The sequence below is a fragment of the Chrysoperla carnea genome, chromosome 1 (assembly GCF_905475395.1).
Source record: "Chrysoperla carnea chromosome 1, inChrCarn1.1, whole genome shotgun sequence".
Lineage (NCBI taxonomy): Eukaryota > Metazoa > Arthropoda > Insecta > Neuroptera > Chrysopidae > Chrysoperla > Chrysoperla carnea.
The window spans coordinates 66,068,867-66,088,055 of record NC_058337.1 but is presented as its reverse complement, the minus strand read 5'-3'; the positions used below and the strand labels follow the sequence as shown (position 1 = coordinate 66,088,055).

Genomic DNA, 19,189 nt, shown 5'->3' with positions numbered 1-19,189 from the left:
GTTGACTGAGTTAATTGTTGAAATACCATATATAGACAGTGTTGATGACGCTATCGCTTGTTTTTTGACGTCACGTAAATAAGTGATATTCCTATATTAATACATACCATAAAATTTGCAGCTAATTAACGCCCTCGTGGGTAAACAGTGATGTTTAAAAAAAATGCTTCAAACAAAAGTTTTTTAATTTTTATAAGGAACTTTTTTTACATTTAAACTTTTGTTCTATCTTTAACGGTTTACAAAATGGGTCCTACGGACCCGAGACCCAATTGACCTGTATTGATCATTTACGAATTCGACCTCACTTTTTACTCCCTGAGTACGATATAAAAATTTCAGCTTGATATCTCTTTTCGTTTTTGAGTTATCGTGTTGGCAGACGGACAGAAAATCGGAAATGGACTAATTAGATGATTCTATGAACACCTATACCAAAATTTTTTTCGTAGCATCAATATTTTTAAGCGTTACAAACTTGGGACTAAACTTAATATACTATGTATATTTCATATATACATGGTATAATGAGACTATATAGTCCCGAAATGTTTGGCCATAGATAAAATATAGTAGTGGGAATGTTTGGGTATGCGTTGATATATCAGTCAATCTGTTATTCTTTTATTTATTATAATAACATGTTCACACCCGTTTCACTGCAGTAATTGATTCCTTTTTTGATTATTTATTTTTATGAACAGTAATTACTGTGCAAAAGAATATATATTTATAAAAATTAAAATATACATAGTGTTATTTTTTGATAGGTAAACTACAAAACGAACGATTAGCCGTTATAGATTAAAATGATCCACAGTGTATTTCATAGTATGAACATGAATGTACTTTTCAATTATTATTGAAAAACTGTTTTTGGCATAATTTGGCAAACACTGCTCAGTTAATAATCCAAAGGTAATTAAATTTTAAAGAAAGAAAAAATATTTACGAACCTCTTAGATTTGAACAATTAGAAGTTCAATTTCCTGATCTATATAAAGGTTCTAATTTTTTGGCTACAAATCACACAAAAATGACGTTATAATTTAGTTATTTTAATGCACATTAATGCAAACAATTTATTTTTATTTAGAGTTAAAAGGCGTAACTATGATCCAAATTTTGATCAATATTTATCTGTATTATAAATAAGATTTTTACATATTTTCACTTTTATTTTACCAAAAAAAAAAAAGGAAAAATAATTTTAAAAATGTCTGTTACAAATGATTTTCCTGTTATTACAATAATAGATGGTAGTGCTTCGATGCAAATAAGTAAACATGGAGCTGTGAATCCTGATGGAGATCCTTTATGGACATCTCGATTCTTAGAAACAAATCCTGAGATAATAATACAAGCGCATTTGGATTTTTTAGAAGGTTTAATATTAACTGTTACGTAATAATATAGATGTAGTTGTTGAAAAAAATGTTTAGCTAATTATTAATGTGTTATAGTGGCGTAAAAATAGGGTTGAATGGATTTTCCAAATGAAAAAAAAAAACAAAACTCGAATGATCTAATTGGCTTAGAGTGGCCGGTAGACATGCGGTATTTAAACAAAGCTTTTATTTTCGTCAATTACTCTCTTAAACTTATTATCATATGATATTTATGCTTGCTATACATGAAATGGTAACTCCTTTTTTTAACCGGTTGTACCTACCTATTAAATCAGTCACGTAAAACTTCTACCAAGTTAAACTTATAGTAACCGTGTTAATAAACTATGAATATTATAAACTTCATCTTAGTTATAACATCCTAAATTGTTTGTTTTTTTTCTTTAAATTCATATATAACATAATATGGAGAGGCAATAGTCCTGTTATTTATTAAACCAAGTAGCATGTGTCATCAAAAACAGTCATATATTAAACCAATAGCCTGAGCCATCTAATACCAAAAATCATGGCATGTAAAAGGATTTTATTATTTTGTCCCTTGTGCACTTTAAATAATGTACATACAATTATAACAAGCCATTCACAATTTACTCAATGTATATAATACATCAATCTCTAATACTCTTTTACAACATATTACTACAACTTTGAGCTTGGTCGATGCTTTTCACGTTTCTAACGTGATCGATTCGGTAGGTACTACCGGCTAGAAAAATGAGTCTTCCGACCACTGGCTCTTATAGATAAAAATAAGTTAGCGCTAATCATATTAAAGATAATATTGTAAGCAAATAAGTTAAGGTTCCAAAACTTTTTGTTATGCCACTGAGTTGATTTCATATTCATCATATCTTTTACTCCACTTATTTTACTGAAATACCAAGTGTAATTATTAATATTTCTCAACAAACTCCAATGAAATTGAATAAAAATGGGTTTATTGATTTTTTTTTTTTTAATTGGTAAGCTAATTTGTTCAAGGGTTCACCGAGCGCGTTTGTTTTAAACTTTTTATGTCAAAAATGGATCGTCGTAAAATAAATCAAATTTTTAAAGAATATATACTAATGTTATCACTCTGGCGTTCATATATTTTTGGAAGATACGCTGAATAGAAAAGACGACACAAAGTTGATAAAGTCCAGTAATGGATTACCACGTAGAAATATTAATGAGGAAATGGTTGGAATTCTCCGATAAGATATGGCCAAATGCAATTGACCAGAATGAGTACTGAGAACTTCCACCTTTCATCGTAAAATATGTCACTTATAAACTCAAATGAACGTACTTGTCATGTACCACACTATACTTGATGCGTTTTATGTATTTCGATCTTTTAATTCTGATTTAAAATAACTTATATTTAGATAAATCAAATTTTTCGTTTAAAAATAACTTTCATCAATAAAATTAGATTGTTGTGATAGCTGCTAACAGTTTTGTACAAAATCTCAACCAGTTGTTATTATTCTAGCTGGTTCGGACGTAATTTCCACATTTACCTATCAAGCCAGCATAGAAGGATTCATGCAACATTTAAATAAAACTGAGACTGGAAGTATAAATTTGATTAAAGGTGCTGTAGACTTAGCTAGAACTGCAATTGAAAAGTTTAAGGAAACTCATCCAGAATTAAGTAATTATATTAATTTAAATAACTAATTAAAAATTTTTCCTTAACATAAAAAAACCTGCTATAGAAAATGTAGAGATACGTATAGCTGGATCTGTTGGTCCGTATGGAGCATGTCTTCACGATGGTTCAGAGTACACTGGAAATTATGAACAACATGTTTCTAAAACTTTTCTAGCAACATGGCATGCAAAACGTATTGACGCCTTAATAGATGCCGGTGTTGATTTACTTGCATTAGAAACCATACCATGTCTCAAAGAAGCCGAAACACTTGTAGAATTAATTAAAAACTATCCGAATATAAAAGCCTGGCTATCTTTTAGTTGTAAGGTAACATTTTTCCAAACATTGCCCTTGAATTCTTTCTGATACCTTATCGGTTTTAGGATAACGTTTGTTTAAGTAATGGTGAAAATTTCCAAACAGCAGCAAATTTTTGTTATAATTTGAATCCAGAACAATTGGTTGCTGTTGGTGTGAATTGTTTATCACCGAAATTTGTAAACGATTTAATTTATGGAATCAACAAAAATCGTGAATCGATTCCAATACCACTAATTGTTTATCCGAATAGTGGTGAAGAATATGATGAACAATATGGGTAAGACAAAATAATTTACATACAGATGTTTCAATAATATATATATATAAAGCTGAATAATTCGTTAAAATATTAAAATATCGAAGAATGATCCATAGATAAAATATAGTATATATTGGTGACTGTGAATTTAGATTATGACCTTTAGGTTATTTGTAAACTCAAATGAATGTTAGCATCAGAGACTATTCTTTACCGATATATTCTCTGGTTAGAATTTTTGAACTAACTTCCCGATGAGCTAGAGACTTTTTCTAAATTAAAATACTTGTAAGATTTGAAATGAAAAAACATGGGGTGTTCCATCATAAAAAACCAGCTCCTACTCGTTCTCTCTCCTTGCTTTTTGTTTCCAATATTATGATATAGGAGCTCGCAACGTCGGCAAAACAATAATTTTATTATGGCTGATTTTATGATATATTGTTCTTCTCGCTCTTTCAGTTAGAGCTTGGGCCATCTGGCTGGCGGTAGTGGTTGCGTTTAGTACTGCGAAATGTACAGGTAATAATCCTAAATTTTAAAAGTATTTTAGTATGTCTGTAATTTTAATATTATGTTATTTAGGTATACAAAAACCTAAAATTAAATAAATTAAATTTCATCTTCACATTCAACGTCTGCTTCTACTTTTAAGAGCTTCAAAGAGCTTGTAAAAGCTTCAAACAAGAGTTTTTGCCAAATAAAACGAATCTGCAGCTATAAGAAATGTGGACTATTTAAAAAATATAAAATTAAACTTTTTTAAAACATCCTTTATAAAATATAATCCATTAGCCCACCTGGTTTTTCCTTTCAGTAAAGTTCTTGAACATAAAATAATTTTTGCGCAGTCGGTAGAATTTTAAACTGAGTTGAATAGACAGGATATTCTATATTAGTATAGTTCTATTATTAATACGAAATTTAACTAGTTCATTTTCTTTGTAATAAAGGTTTCTCTCTGTTAGCTTTAATTTAAACAAAAAACTTATTTGTGATGGAAAATTGATTTTTATTTAACAATAATAATCCATGCCTATCGAAAATAATATCATTTAAATATTTACCAAGGCTCCTGCTAAGGAGCTGCACTAGTAGCTCTTACATTACTGTTGTTCAAAATCTGCAAATGTCGATGAAATATCACCAATTTAAAATTTCTTTGGGGAAAAATCGTTTTATGAGAGTAAACGTAATCATGTCCGCGCTATTTTCATTAAAATGTCATAAAAAATACTTACTTGAACAATATGATGGAAACTACTTTTCTAAAATATTTATCAATTATTTAGATGGACTGGGAAAAATACTTGCCGTCCAATTAGTGAATACGTAAAAACATGGCTAGATATGGGCGTAAAATGGATTGGAGGATGTTGTCGTACAGATGATACAACAATTATGAAAATACGACAAGAACTAATCAAATGGAAAGAAGATAAACAAAATCAATTGAATAGTAGTTTTTAATAATTTAATGTATTTATAAAATACGTATACCAAAAAAATATATTAAAATTCTTTTAATTTAATGTACATTATTTTAAGTACTAAATTTAGTTTAATTTTTGAATTAAATGAGAGATCATGGTTCTCCTTCCATTTAACATTTATAATAGTGAATCATTCAGAGTTATCCAATTTAGAGTTACGAAACGACTAACCTCCGAATGGTTACAATTTTTACTTAAATTGAATGGGATTTATTTCGAGCCTGGCACGTTTTCATGTCTAAAATTTTGATATTTTACTCAAAGTATCACGTAACTTTTTAATAAATGTATCAATTTCACATTGTTGAACGCCGATTGCCGCAGCTGCAGTTAAATATGGACTTCCATAGTCATCGTAATGAGATCCCCAGCCAATGAATTTAAATCCACTTATATTTACGATGTCAGTGGCTTTAACAACACGTGTCCCAGATACATTCCGCACAAATAACATTGATCCAAGTTGAGTTAAGTTTTTGGTTTCTATAGATTTTAGTGTCATAGCTGGAAAAAATCCGGTAATAAGAGTACTACAATTAAATATTTTCGATAAACAACAGAGATAGAAGCTAGAGAATAATATTAAAAAATTAATTTAACAGAAAGCATACGCGAATCGTTTTGAATTTTTTCTAATATACGTTTGAGACTTTGTTCTATTAAAAAGTTTGTTTTTGTTTTTTGTTTGCTCAAATTTGCCGATTTTTTATTAAATCTCGATTTCAGGAGTTATTGAACAAGGACACTCATGCGACCCCATAACTTGTCCTTGTTCATTCTATGTATGCATTTATCATTTGGATAACTAACTACCCTAATTAGAAGACTTACCAATAGAAATGGGATTATGTTTAGTGGTTATAATTTTTTCATTAAACTCTTCAGCTACTATAGTCATTTGTTCTTTTAAATAATTGTGTAAACGCTTCCGTGCGTTACATAACTCTAGATATCCGTTCTGCCCTAGATGTAGCATAGTTATAAATAAATCAATCATTGGTGATGACGATGCTCGTCCTTAAAAAAATACAATTTATTTTAATTGTCTTAAAATTGACCTGCTCTAAGATTATGTACCTGGATAAATGCTAGCTATATCCGAAATCAATTTTTCATTATATCCAGCTATAATAGTTGCACCAACTGGAACTAAAAAATTTTTATCTGTACTTTGCACAAAAACATCTACACGCCCTTTCCTAGAAAAAAAGATTTTTAATTGTCATGTTATAGATATGTGCATTAAGAAGTATCAATTAAAATTATGAGTGTACCGTAATTAAAGCATTCCAAAAGCATAGTCATAAAGAGGATAAAATTCTAAGAAGTTCCTTTGCAGTTTATATATCCGCTATGCCATACACGATGTTGGTATTCGTTAATTTTGGTTTCTATTTTTGTGAATTTTTCGATTATGTTCAGTAAAATTGAGTAATATAGCAGTCTTTTGGAACCGATGTATTATTTGTACATGCTAATTTCCTAGGATGTACAAATAGTCAATCAAATACCCAAAGAAGTACTACAATAATATCCAATTTCAACCCTAAGCCACTTGCTCAAATAGGGAATATTCATGAAATTTAAATTTGGTTCAAATATTTTTCTTCCGTGATGACTGGACATTTCAACTAAACCATTATTTTAGTAATTAATATCTTTTTAATTACTTAAAATTAATTAATAAAAGTACAAATTCAGTGAGGGCATTTAAAAATTTCTAAAACGGAAATTCAAATTTTTATACGGACGTGACATCAAAGTACGGGCTTGTCAAATTTGTTGACATACTGTATGATATTAATTACTTACATTTTATATGGTATTTCATTAAATTATACTATTCTACGACTTTTGATTAGAAAACTTAATAATAACGAGTATAAATTCTGTGTTGTAAATTTATTTTTTTAAAGTGTAAATTATACATTGAACTGTCAAAAATTGACAGATCACGTACTTATACGTCATCAACAGAGAGCGCCAAAAAACTGCGTTTAAATATCTCAAAATTATAATGTATTTTAAATATTTTTGTACACTTAAATACAGCATTTTTAAACAGTATTTATATTTTTTACTTTGTTATAACGGTGTAAACAATGAATTAAAAATATAAAAAAAATACATGAATTTTCCCTATTGCGCCTTTCCTTTTGCAAGGACAAATATTTTAACGTCTATACACTTACTTAGATGCAGTTTGTATCCGATGCATGCAGTAAGTACTCTGTAATCCATATGCATTATTTATAACGTGTGGTATATCGTAGTTTTTTGCAAGTTGGGCTACATCTTCTACTGAATCACATGCTCTAGGTGCAAAACAACTTGTCGTTGTCATTATACATAAAATATTATTTGCACCTAATTCATTTATTTGTTTATCAATCTCACTTAAATTGGTTTGAAGTTCACCTGTTTCATCTTTAACACAATTTACAACAATTGGAATACATCCCGCCGTTAATATACTTTTAAAACATGATTTTTGATCTATTCGTGACCATATAACGTATTTACTATTGAATCTTTGATGTTTTAACGTTAACATACTTATAACTAAACTCATTCCAGTGGCCATTGGTACTAATAAACATTTTAATTTGGATTGAATACCTAGAAATAATCGTTAATTAATTTTAGTTAAAATACAATTTATTTTTCTTGTGATAATTGGCATCCTACTTTTTTTTAGAAGTATTGAACTAAAAATAAAAAAATAAAACCGTGCATTGACTTTTACGAAGCATAATCCAGAAATATCATTTTTTTATTCAATGCAAAAGGCATTATGAGATCGTTAGGCGCGGATCTAAAGTTAAATTTCGGGAGAGGTTAAAAGACTGGGGACAGGATAGTGGTGAAAGCCATGGATGTATTTTTTTTATCTTCGAAAATTTATCTCTAACCTTTTAGTCGTATGGAAACGTCTTTAATAAAAATCGCTTTCCCGAAAAAATTACAATTTTTTTTGAATATAATAAATTTTTATTTATAAGGGATTTATTTTAAAAAAACCGGAGATTTTGCCGCGAAAAGGAGACTGCGGTCCAAAATCGGAATTTTGGCAGCCCTACCTGCAGGGGCAAGAATTCGCGTTAAAATATGATCTATGACATAAGACCTTTAAAGGCTGACTCATGTGTGTAGCAATTTAACTTACTAAAGTTTTACAGTACTGATAAAAATATATTCATTTTACCCATTAATTTCATACTATCTTGAATCATTGAATGCACTAGCTGTGACATTAAACTAGAACCTGCAGCTTTTGGTTGAATTTCAGTTAAATTTCCAGATCGACCAACTCCATGGCCAAATCGAAAATGTCGCCTAGCTACAATATCAGATGCAAAACGAGCTTCACGTTCTCCCAATCCGCAATTAGACGAAAAATTATTCGAATCCATTGATGCTAATTCATTTAAAAATTGTTCAATTAAATCATCTTTCCATCCATTTTTTGGCCAATTTCTCTAAAAATAAATAGAAATAAATTTTTAAGAACCTTCAAAATTATTAAAATATAAATATACGTGTTGTAAAAATTCTCTAATTATATTTTCTCTTGAATTCGCTGCATTGTTGGCTTGTTGAACGTAAGTTTCTGGTAACAATTGTTTTATTAAGTTCCACGATTCCGAATTCATTTCACTTTTTCGTATTCACATTAGTTTCGTTCAGGTTAATTAAACACAAAGACGGAAAATTAAGAATTTTCATTGAAATTTTAAAATTTTCTGTTTGTTGTAGGTTTAAGACGTTTATTTCTGTCAAAAACTTGGTTGGTAAATAGCAAATAATCGGTATACATTCATCTTAAAATCGCATGATTTTTATCGTTTTAAAATTCGACATATCGATTCGCGATCGCAACATACGGTGGCGCCGCGCAGGGAGGATTAGTGAAACTATTATAGAGGATTTTGAGTTTTGACAGCTACACAAGTGCTGAATGTTTTTGTTGTTGAGATGGAAATTATCAAAAATGAAAAACGTTGTGGTGTTCCCCAGTGTGGGAAAACAAGATCTACAGGCGTCAGTTGTCGCACAATGTCGCAAAAACATGCTAGCACTTGCTTCCCGCGCCCGCTTTGCAAGAACAATAGCATTCGATTTTTTTGTTGTCATTGGCTACAAACACTTTGATTTAGATCTCATGAGGTTTCTCGGTGATGTTCGACGTTTGCAAACATGAAGATTTGATTAATAAACAATTATTTTGCTTCGATTGGATACCACAGAAAAACAAGTTTTTGGAACGAGAAAGCGCCTCTCCTTCCATCAACGGCCTTACTGATCCACCAAGTAGATAAAATATATCACCAATATTAATATCCAGGGCTTTCTCCATGTTAAAAAAAAAAATTTATTTTGACAACTTGAACGAAAATCCTCTATATCGGCCATATTGCATTCACACCAGAGCCATCTCTAGGTAATTTCGTTCGCCAATAACGTTTATTAGTTTAGACCTAAAAAAGAAATAATTCAAGCTAAAAATGAATAGACCTTTTCATTTTAAAAAGTGATTACCTTTTGTAAGGTGACCAACTATTTTTTGTTCATAAAGAGTACACTTTGCAAGTATTTCATAGGTGAAAAAAAGAAGAAAAAACGATAAGAATTTAATTTTCTTTTAAAAACATATTTTTCTTCAGTGTGGTTTTTTTTTTGCTAAATGAGGATGTTAGTCTAATAATGTAGCCACATCCGAACAACTTTCATTTTGTATATTAAATTTGACTGTTAAGACGGCAGATAATGTTTTTACAGAAAGTTGCGACTTCTCACTGCTGCAATAATCATTCCCTAGTGAAAATACCCTTTCAACAGCAACATAAGTGCCTGAAAAGAGTACGGTTTGCGAAAAAAGAGTACAAAACTCAGTAAATAATGGAAGCTGAATGTCTCATAGCTTGTTTTTTTTAAATATGTACTACCCAGAAATATAAAACCAACTAGTTCACTTTCAACAAGTGCACTTGTGACTTGTGGATCATTATGGAAACAAGCCTTTTTGAAAATGTCAGTCGGTGATGACTATTCTTTAATTAGCCACTACCGAAACTGTATGTCCGGATTTAAAGATATATGATAATATTTATAATTTGTAGCTAGTTAAATATTTTGATTAGTATTTTTTTAAAAATATAATGGTTTAATTAGCGTTTTTCCTCAGAAGATTAAAAAAAGATCCGCCAGATGGTTTTGTGAAACATTCTAGAAAAGCATAAGAAAAATTATAGAAAATACTTGCGAAAATTTTTAGGTATTTTTGAAACGCCCCCCTCACGGATAAAAAGGGATGTTTAGAAAAAAATATTTCAAATAAAAGTTGTTTATTATTTTATAAGAAATAACATTTATATGTTTCAAATCTTTCTAAATAAACTTAAGTTCATTAAGGGTGTTCTATACATATTTTTTATCAATGTATTAAATTTTAGATCGTTTTTCCTACCAATCTGTTGAACCAAATATTATTTCAATTTGAAATTTGGATATGTTGTACTACTTTCAAATCTACCTGTTATGTCTAGCTTGATTTTTCAAAATTTTCATTAATTTCCCCAATTTTCATTTTCAAAACCAATATATAATTAAATTCGAAAAAATTCGAGATAGCCTTAACATAGCAAATAGCATTTGCAAAGTATACATTTGCAAAAATTTCAAAATTTTCCTTTACTTTTCATTATTGGTAGGAAAAATACTTTCAATTTTATATATTTTTACAATTCTCCTTCCTATCTACAATATAAGCAATAAAACGTTGTGTATGTATGTGTATTCAATTTCTCCTCGTTTAGTTAGGTCTGTTTAAACTTGTATGCCTGTCTATATAGAATATGGTTTGTTTTATCTTTTCCTAGTGCCACTGAGTTTTAAGTGATATTTTCATTTTTTAGTGACAAAAATTTTCAGTTTGTTAAAGAGTTAAAGAAGAAGCTTTGTGTAAATTTATTTTAAAGTGTTTTATTTTGACGTGGATTTTTATATAGAAGGTGTGTACATTATACTGCTATTATAATAACCTAATTATTTTAACCATAATTTAATAATATTTTTTTTTATAAATAGACGTTTAGTTTCGATCACAGAAAACTTTTAGGTATGTTTTTAAATCAATTTTTTAAAACAAATTTTATATAATATAATTTATTAGCTCGACTGAAAATCTAACTTTCCCTGATATTGAAGCGTCTACTAGCCGTTTAGTTCAGTCCAATTCAAGGTAATTATCTTAAATTTTTTCAGTTTCTAAAATTATAGAGTAAGACGGACAACTTGGGCATCTCATAAACCTCTTGCTTGTAATGTTTTTCCAAATAACATCAATGCAAAATTTTGGGAAAACTCGAGAATTTGGAAAATGTTATACCCATAATGATTTTTTTTTTAAATTTTATTGTGTTTATTGGTCGAATACGTATTTTTTAACTTACATGTGAAAGTGGGAAAATGGCTATATTTCGAGAACGGTTAGTTTTAAGGCAAAAAGGACGAAAATTTTCAGCATCTCCTGAACCCTTTGTTTAGAAATTGATAAGCTAATTTGTTTTATCGGTTAGTTTTTTATTAAATTATGAATCCACATTTATATTTCAAAAATTATGAGGGTCGCTTCACGACACACAGCATGAGCTCATTTACAAATTTTACATTGGTAAGAAAAATTAAACTTATATGAAATAAATGCTGATATGAACTTTTAAATTATAATTGGGATCTAAAATAAGGTAAGCTTATAAAATCAAGAATTGTATATAAATTATTTTACTAAAGTCCATTTAAAACCATTTCAGGTTGATGCGGATCTCTTTTAATATTAAATACAAGGGCAATTAAATATTACCTAACAAGCAGTCTGCGACTTTGTTATTTATAATGGAAAAGAAATTGTATTCGAAAAAATCGTTTGATGGTTTTTCCTACCAATCTCTTGAACCAAATATTATTTCAATTTGAAATTTGGATATGTTGTACTACTTTCAAATCTACCCCTTTTGTCTATCTTGATTTTTCAAAATTTTCATTAATTTCCCCAATTTTCATTTTCAAAACGAATAAATAATTAAATTCGAAAAAATTCATATTTAATTAAATGGAATAAAATAGTATTCCTATCCAATTGGTGAATGAAAATGTCAAAATTTTTCTTTACTTTTCATTATAAGAGGGAAAAACGCTTTCAATAAAAGAATAATAAGAGAATACACACAAGGTTTTTCCTACCAATCTCTTGAACCAAATATTATTTCAATTTGAAATTTGGATATGTTGTACTACTTTCAAATCTACCCCTTTTGTCTATCTTGATTTTTCAAAATTTTCATTAATTTCCCCAATTTTCATTTTCAAAACGAATATATAATTAAATTCGAAAAAATTCATATTTAATTAAATGGAATAAAATAGCATTCCTATCCAATTGGTGAATGAAAATTTCAAAATTTTTCTTTACTTTTCATTATAAGAGGGAAAAACGCTTTCAATAAAAGAATAATAAGAGAATACACACAAGGTTTTTCCTACCAATCTCTTGAACCAAATATTATTTCAATTTGAAATTTGGATATGTTGTACTACTTTCAAATCTACCCCTTTTGTCTATCTTGATTTTTCAAAATTTTCATTAATTTCCCCAATTTTCATTTTCAAAACGAATATATAATTAAATTCGAAAAAATTCATATTTAATTAAATGGAATAAAATAGCATTCCTATCCAATTGGTGAATGAAAATTTCAAAATTTTTCTTTACTTTTCATTATAAGAGGGAAAAACGCTTTCAATAAAAGAATAATAAGAGAATACACACAAGGTTTTTTCTACCAATCTCTTGAACCAAATATTATTTCAATTTGAAATTTGGATATGTTGTACTACTTTCAAATCTATCCCTTTTGTCTATCTTGATTTTTCAAAATTTTCATTAATTTCCCCAATTTTCATTTTCAAAACGAATATATAATTAAATTCGAAAAAATTCATATTTAATTAAATGGAATAAAATAGCATTCCTATCCAATTGGTGAATGAAAATTTCAAAATTTTTCTTTACTTTTCATTATAAGAGGGAAAAACGCTTTCAATAAAAGAATAATAAGAGAATACACACAATGTTGTATGCATATACAAAATGCAATGAATATTTGTTGTGTGTTATAAAATAATGTAGTATGATATTTGTACCTCCATCTACACAACACAGGTATGATAAGAAGGAGTGTTTACAGAAAAATAATAACTATTTGACGTCGCTCCTTTTCATCGCATAATAAAGATATATTACTGTATCTTATGTATTGGGAATTGAATAAAGTTGGGCCTGTTAATATTTGACCCCATTATTATTAAAGCAGATCGTGTAGCTTTCGACGAATCAACCAATGAAGCAGAGAGGTATGGTATTAAACTGGAAACTAAATAATTATAAGAAAGCATTTGAGTGGAAGGATTTTAATTGTTTTTTATAGATACCTGTCGTTAGTGTCCAAATTTAATGAGGGGAAGAGGACAAGCTTAACGAAACGAGGTGGATATGAAATGCGTAGCGTTGACGCTGCTCTATCGCATACAAGTGGACCTAGTTGCCATTTAGGCCCATCTTCACCTAAATGCACGATCATTGGTAAAACATTTAGTAAAGTATTTATCAAAACGGCCAATAAAGCTATGAAAAGAACCTGATAAAAACTACGGGCTTTATAACTCCCAACCAAATATTTGTGAAGAGGCCATGTTAGAGGAAGCAAAAACATTTCTTTTACGATTAAAAAACAACGTACCATCAAAAAAAAAAGTCGAGGAAGAAACAAGGGGTCAACATGACAATGCAAAATGGCGAAAACTTCACAAAAATATGTTGATTAATCGTAAAGAAACAACTTCCTCACATAATTTAGTTGAAAATTTACTAAATGGGGGAGTAAGTATTTTCAAAATCAATGGAATATGGTCGTATCAATGAAACGGTGGCATTAAATCTGTATGAAATACAGAATAATGTAGAAGTTGAAAAATGCGGCCTGTTTATTGATTTTGAAAATCCTTGTCTTGGGTCAGTCCCGGTGGTTTGGTTGGGACCGAAGACATTGTAGACATTAAATGCTTCGTTTCGTTAATAAGATATTTTGGCCACAAATAAACAAAAATGTTACACTGTAGAGGGAAATAAAAACCGGTAAGCTTTTTACCCCTACTATTATCAAATACAAGGGCAATTGATATTACAAAAAGTGAATTATGCGATTTGGTAATTTATAATGGAAAAGAAATTGCAGTCAAAAAAATCGTTAGGGATAATGATCTTTGGAAGATTGTAATGCTTCCAAAATTGCAAGCATTTTATTTAAATTGCATTATTCCAGAAATTATTGATGCCCGCATTCCCAGAGACATGAAAATTCGAACCTGTAATTTGTTTTCCAAAATAATCTAGATAATAAGATAAGACAGTAAAATGAAATGTACAAGTACCATACATATCATATTTCTTTCAATAGTTAAAAAATACAAAACATAATGTTTCAAAAATAAATAAAAATTTATTTCTATATGTGTGTGTGTGTATTATTTTTTTTGTGTGATTTTGTTATGAGTGAGATATGTAATATATGTTTATAAGTAAATGAGAGAGACAGAATATATATGTAGTGTTCGTGTATTCAAAAGTGAAATGACAAAGGGAATATGTATTTGATTAACAGAAGATAGAAGATTGTATCGGTAATGAATATATACATATTATTGGCTACTTGATGTTATTATAAAGTATTTCTCCTCAAAAATAAAAAAATACTTTTCAGAAGAAAGGGTAATAAATTTAACTAAAATATTTAAAATACCGTGGCGGGCTCTGGGCGGACAAAGTTTACTTTGTTTTGTATAGATTCGGCTTAAGTATATTAAGCATCATAAGGCGATACATCTGTGTTAACAGTTAGATTTTTGGATTTTTGACGATATGATAACTAGTTCATTTTTTAGATTATTATCACGCAATATTTATTAACTTTTTCATAACATTAAAGGGTTTTTATGTTTGTGTGGCAATTATTATTAAAATTTCACTCGATGAAATTTTTTTCTTTAAAAATGATAATGGCAAAGAAGTTCCATAATCCATACATTTAGCATTGGAAACTTCCCCTCAACCCACCTTCTTCAAGTGCATAACCTTACTCCCTTAAGATAAATTTCAAATTTGTAATGAATTTTGATATTTTTTTGTCACTAATATAAGTAAATACCGTTTTACAGGTCCTAAGGCGAATTTACGTATATCCCCCTTTTTTTATTAACCCGCCTCTATTTGAACTTTCAATAATAGATAGCAAACTATCGATATCAATAATAATAATGTTTATGATTAAAACGTGTTTTATTAATAATTTTTAACCTAAAAGATTATTAACAAATATTTATTTCTAATAAAAAAGTAAAAAATGAGTGATTCTGATAGTGATTCCGACGTAAGTTTCGACGAAAATGCATCAACAACAGATGAAGAAGATTTTGAAAAAGACCAGGCCGAATCAACAAAACCAACTGAGAATGATGATGACCAAGACGAAGAAGAAGATGAAATATTTAAAAAATTTAAGAAAGAACAACAAAAACAACGAAACCATCCACCAGATATAGAATTTGAAGATCATATTGTCGATTTATGTTTTCACCCTACAGAGAATCTTATTGCTGTCGCAAATATTGTTGGTGATGTAAGCGTTTGTAAATATTCGAATGAAGAAAACAATGTTATTGATACATGGGAATTACATACACAAGCATGTCGTGATATTGAATTCGACGATGAAGGTGATATATTATATTCAACATCAAAAGATCGGACGTTGATGGTCACTGATGTCAAAACTGGAAAATTAAAAGCATTCGTAGATGATGCGCATGAAGTACCGATTAACTGCTTACAAGTGATAAATGAAGATTGCATAGCTTCAGGTAAATTAAATCGTTTAAAAACATAAATCATTTATTCGAAAATAAAAAATAAATCAAGTAAATCATCAATACGGACTATAATTGTTTATAAATTCCTGATAAGAATTCAAGAACGCATAAAAAGGTTCTTCTTGTGGAATAATAATTTTTGTAGAAAAACCGATCTCGTTTAATATTTCGTCTTATTTGCTATAAGATCTCTACCGTTTTATGTCCTTGATTAAATGTCCGCCTTTCTAGTAAATTGTTTACTATAAAAATATCTTAGGTGTTTTGCTCCTGTCTTAATTTCCTAACAAATGAGGCTAAATCGAAGTGTGTAAATAGTTCCTTTTACCTGTAATTTGCGCACAAAGTTCAAAAAACTATTTCTTTGATGTATTTAATAATAATAAAGATACTGTAAAACTTTGGTGTTTCAAATTCTAGGACAAGTGCTAATAATTACAAAACAAGTCTTGTAAATTTCTGCATGATCGATTTGTAACTTTTCGAGTTATTATTTATTAACGATACAATATTTTTATTTCGTCAGGAAAGTATCTCCAAATTATTAGTATAATCTGTGGTTTTTGAAAAATTTAAAGTTAAGTAATCATCTTGTAGATAACGATGTTGTGTAGGTAATAAAACAATAATTTGTTGTTTAGTATCTAAACTTCGAATTTTATTAATTTCAAGATATCGAGATAATCAAATTTAAATATTAAAAAGTAATAAATGTGTTTTTATTCCTAAAACATTGAAAACGAACCCAGAATTTTAATAATGAATTCTGATTGACTCAAGCACACTTGATCAGAGAAGATCAGCAAAATCTCCTTGTGGTGCCTAACGTGTTAAGAGTTAGATGTTAAAAAATCATGTTTATTACTTTTATTGTCGATCACTAATTTCGAATTCAAAGTCAAAATTCGAGATTATACTCCTAATATAGCCGATACAAAACAAGAACGAATTTGACAGATAAACTTATAAAAAAGTTTAAATTTAAATCCGATTTTGCAAAAGCGGTTGATCAAAACCCTTTAATAAATTTAATTTTGAATTATTTGAATTGAATTGAATTATTTTCTAGGTGATGACGATGGGCGTATAAGATTTTGGGATTTGAGAAACAATACAAAGACACCAATTTATCAAACAAAAAAGCATGATGATTTTATAAGCGATATGGTTGTCGATGACAACAAAACTTTTTTGATTTGTGCTAGTGGTGATGGAACTATTTCCTCAATAGATTTAAAAAACAGGTAATTTTTACTGGCGAAAACTCTGTAGTAATATTTCTATAAACGTAGTATTAACTAAATTCTATAAGAATTTGCGCAAACTAAAAAGTGGCTATTTATTATTTTATTAATGAGAAAATACCTTCCATATTTCACTCATTGAGACACAGCATGGTTGGTTAGCTGGTAGGTGTATTTTTTTGTAGTGCTCCTTTTAATATTGGAAGTCAAAGAACCGACATTCTTTTTAGAGTCATATACCATACTAATAGTCCACAGTAGAAAAAATAGAAAAATGATTTGTCCAAATTGTACAAAACAAATTTTATCAATGATAAAATTAAAATTTTTCAGAATTTTCTAAAATAAAAAATGACACATCACAACGAAGTTTTAATATTTTAGTAATCGTTTATGAATCTTTATTTCTATGCGTATCGATTATTAATATTGATTGTTGATCTGTGTTATTTATAATTGAGTAGAAAGAAAATTTTAAAATAATAATTTTGATTTTTACAGATCATTTTTCTTACAATCTGAGGAATACGATGAAGAATTCACATCACTAGGATTATTCCGACATGGTCACAAATTATTAGCAAGTACATCCAAAGGCAAAATGTATTTATTTAATTGGCGTGAATTTGGATATCATAGTGACGAATTTCCTGGACCAAAACAATCTATTAACAAAATAATACCGGTTACACAAAATATTGTTGTAACTGGTAATGAAGATGGTATTTTACGCGGTACACATTTATTTCCACATCGACAACTAGGTATTGTGGGTCAACATCAATTGTCTGTTGAGTGCATGGACATTTGTAATGATGGAACACTAATTGCATCCAGTTCGTTTAGAAATGAAGTAAAATTTTGGAATATATCTTATTTTGAACATTTCCGTTTAACAAATTTGAAAGAGAAGAAAAATAAAAAACAATTAACTAACAATTTACCATCATCAAAACAAACGAATCGAAAAGATTTTTTTGCGGATTTAGGAACGTAATACTGTAGTTGTAATTTCATTGGTGTTAATAAAATTATTTTAATTTAACTTGGTATCTTTGAAGTTTTATCAATAAATATTATTACTAACGCCTACCCGCCTTCGCCGGGCAATTTGAAACCCATAAATTTTTGACTCAGAAAGTATTTAATTCCCTGTGTTTTCTGGTTTAAAAAAACCTTATTTTGATTAAAAAGCAAACTCTGATTATAAACGATTAAAGGGTGTCTTGTAAATTTTAAGTTAAGCGATGGTTTTCCAGAAGTAATATTATTGCTCTGTTAGTTAATACAGCAATAAATAAGATTCATGGTGGGATATTGAAAAATAAAAATCTCTTGTTAATATTTAAAAGTTTAAATTTTCATCAAAGTATCTACTTTGAATTTATTTTTTTAATTGCTATAGACATAATTTTATGTACTGAAGTGTCATATCTGTAACCACTAGACTTAAAAACTTGGGTGACGATCGGAAATGTACAGGTAGATAGATAGATGTTCGAATGTCCTAAGCCAGATTATTTGTTCGTATAATTACTTTTAGGCATTCATATATTTTATGAAGTATACCCTGTTATCTCTTGTTTTAAAACACTTCGCCAGAAAAACGTACTGTAATCTCAGATTGAAAATACCAATAAGATACGCCTACCTTAAAGGGGAAAATATTTTTTCCACCGGACCAAAGACCGGAAATCCTACCAAACAAGCTTTAAGTAGGTTTAACTTAACGCGCTTTTCAATGTTCCTCTACTTACCCCTAATGGTATAAAAGCCCATAGTAGAAAAAAGCACCCATCTAACACTTCAAAATTATAAAATGAAAAAGACTGAAA

General features: G+C 28.9%; 3 protein-coding genes across 3 annotated transcripts; 2 read left to right on the top strand and 1 right to left on the bottom strand.

Annotated features, from left to right (window-relative positions):
• Positions 1-1,196: 1,196 nt before the first annotated feature.
• LOC123290404 (homocysteine S-methyltransferase YbgG-like) lies at positions 1,197-5,199 on the top strand. Its single transcript, XM_044870575.1, has 6 exons — positions 1,197-1,385; positions 2,890-3,051; positions 3,116-3,381; positions 3,438-3,652; positions 4,927-5,093; positions 5,195-5,199. Exons 1-6 carry the CDS (start codon positions 1,217-1,219, stop codon positions 5,197-5,199), a joined length of 984 nt encoding a protein of 327 aa, XP_044726510.1. The 5' UTR covers positions 1,197-1,216.
• A 13-nt stretch (positions 5,200-5,212) lies between these two features.
• On the bottom strand, positions 5,213-8,905 carry LOC123305013 (O-phosphoseryl-tRNA(Sec) selenium transferase). The gene is made up of 6 exons (XM_044886604.1): positions 8,667-8,905; positions 8,333-8,606; positions 7,320-7,746; positions 6,205-6,326; positions 5,959-6,144; positions 5,213-5,631 (listed from the first exon to the last, which is right to left on the bottom strand). The coding sequence occupies exons 1-6, from the start codon at positions 8,778-8,780 to the stop codon at positions 5,366-5,368; spliced, it is 1,389 nt and encodes a 462-aa protein (XP_044742539.1). The 5' UTR covers positions 8,781-8,905; the 3' UTR covers positions 5,213-5,365.
• A 6,608-nt stretch (positions 8,906-15,513) lies between these two features.
• On the top strand, positions 15,514-18,366 carry LOC123305035 (WD repeat-containing protein 55 homolog). The gene is made up of 3 exons (XM_044886637.1): positions 15,514-16,101; positions 17,180-17,354; positions 17,856-18,366. Exons 1-3 carry the CDS (start codon positions 15,585-15,587, stop codon positions 18,349-18,351), a joined length of 1,188 nt encoding a protein of 395 aa, XP_044742572.1. The 5' UTR covers positions 15,514-15,584; the 3' UTR covers positions 18,352-18,366.
• Positions 18,367-19,189: the final 823 nt, after the last annotated feature.

Excerpts from the sequence above, each read along its gene's own strand:
- LOC123290404 (XM_044870575.1), top strand. The coding sequence starts at position 1,217 with ATGTCTGTTACAAATGATTTTCCTGTTATTACAATAATAGATGGTAGT. Across the intron at positions 3,052-3,115 it reads GGAAACTCATCCAGAATTAA|AAAATGTAGAGATACGTATA; the intron begins GTAATTATATTA and ends AACCTGCTATAG. Across the intron at positions 3,382-3,437 it reads GGCTATCTTTTAGTTGTAAG|GATAACGTTTGTTTAAGTAA; the intron begins GTAACATTTTTC and ends TATCGGTTTTAG.
- LOC123305013 (XM_044886604.1), bottom strand. The coding sequence starts at position 8,780 with ATGAATTCGGAATCGTGGAACTTAATAAAACAATTGTTACCAGAAACT. Across the intron at positions 8,607-8,666 it reads TTAGAGAATTTTTACAACAC|AGAAATTGGCCAAAAAATGG; the intron begins GTATATTTATAT and ends ATTTATTTTTAG. Across the intron at positions 6,327-7,319 it reads CGGATACAAACTGCATCTAA|GAAAGGGCGTGTAGATGTTT; the intron begins GTAAGTGTATAG and ends CTTTTTTTCTAG.
- LOC123305035 (XM_044886637.1), top strand. The coding sequence starts at position 15,585 with ATGAGTGATTCTGATAGTGATTCCGACGTAAGTTTCGACGAAAATGCA. Across the intron at positions 16,102-17,179 it reads TGAAGATTGCATAGCTTCAG|GTGATGACGATGGGCGTATA; the intron begins GTAAATTAAATC and ends ATTATTTTCTAG. Across the intron at positions 17,355-17,855 it reads TCAATAGATTTAAAAAACAG|ATCATTTTTCTTACAATCTG; the intron begins GTAATTTTTACT and ends TGATTTTTACAG.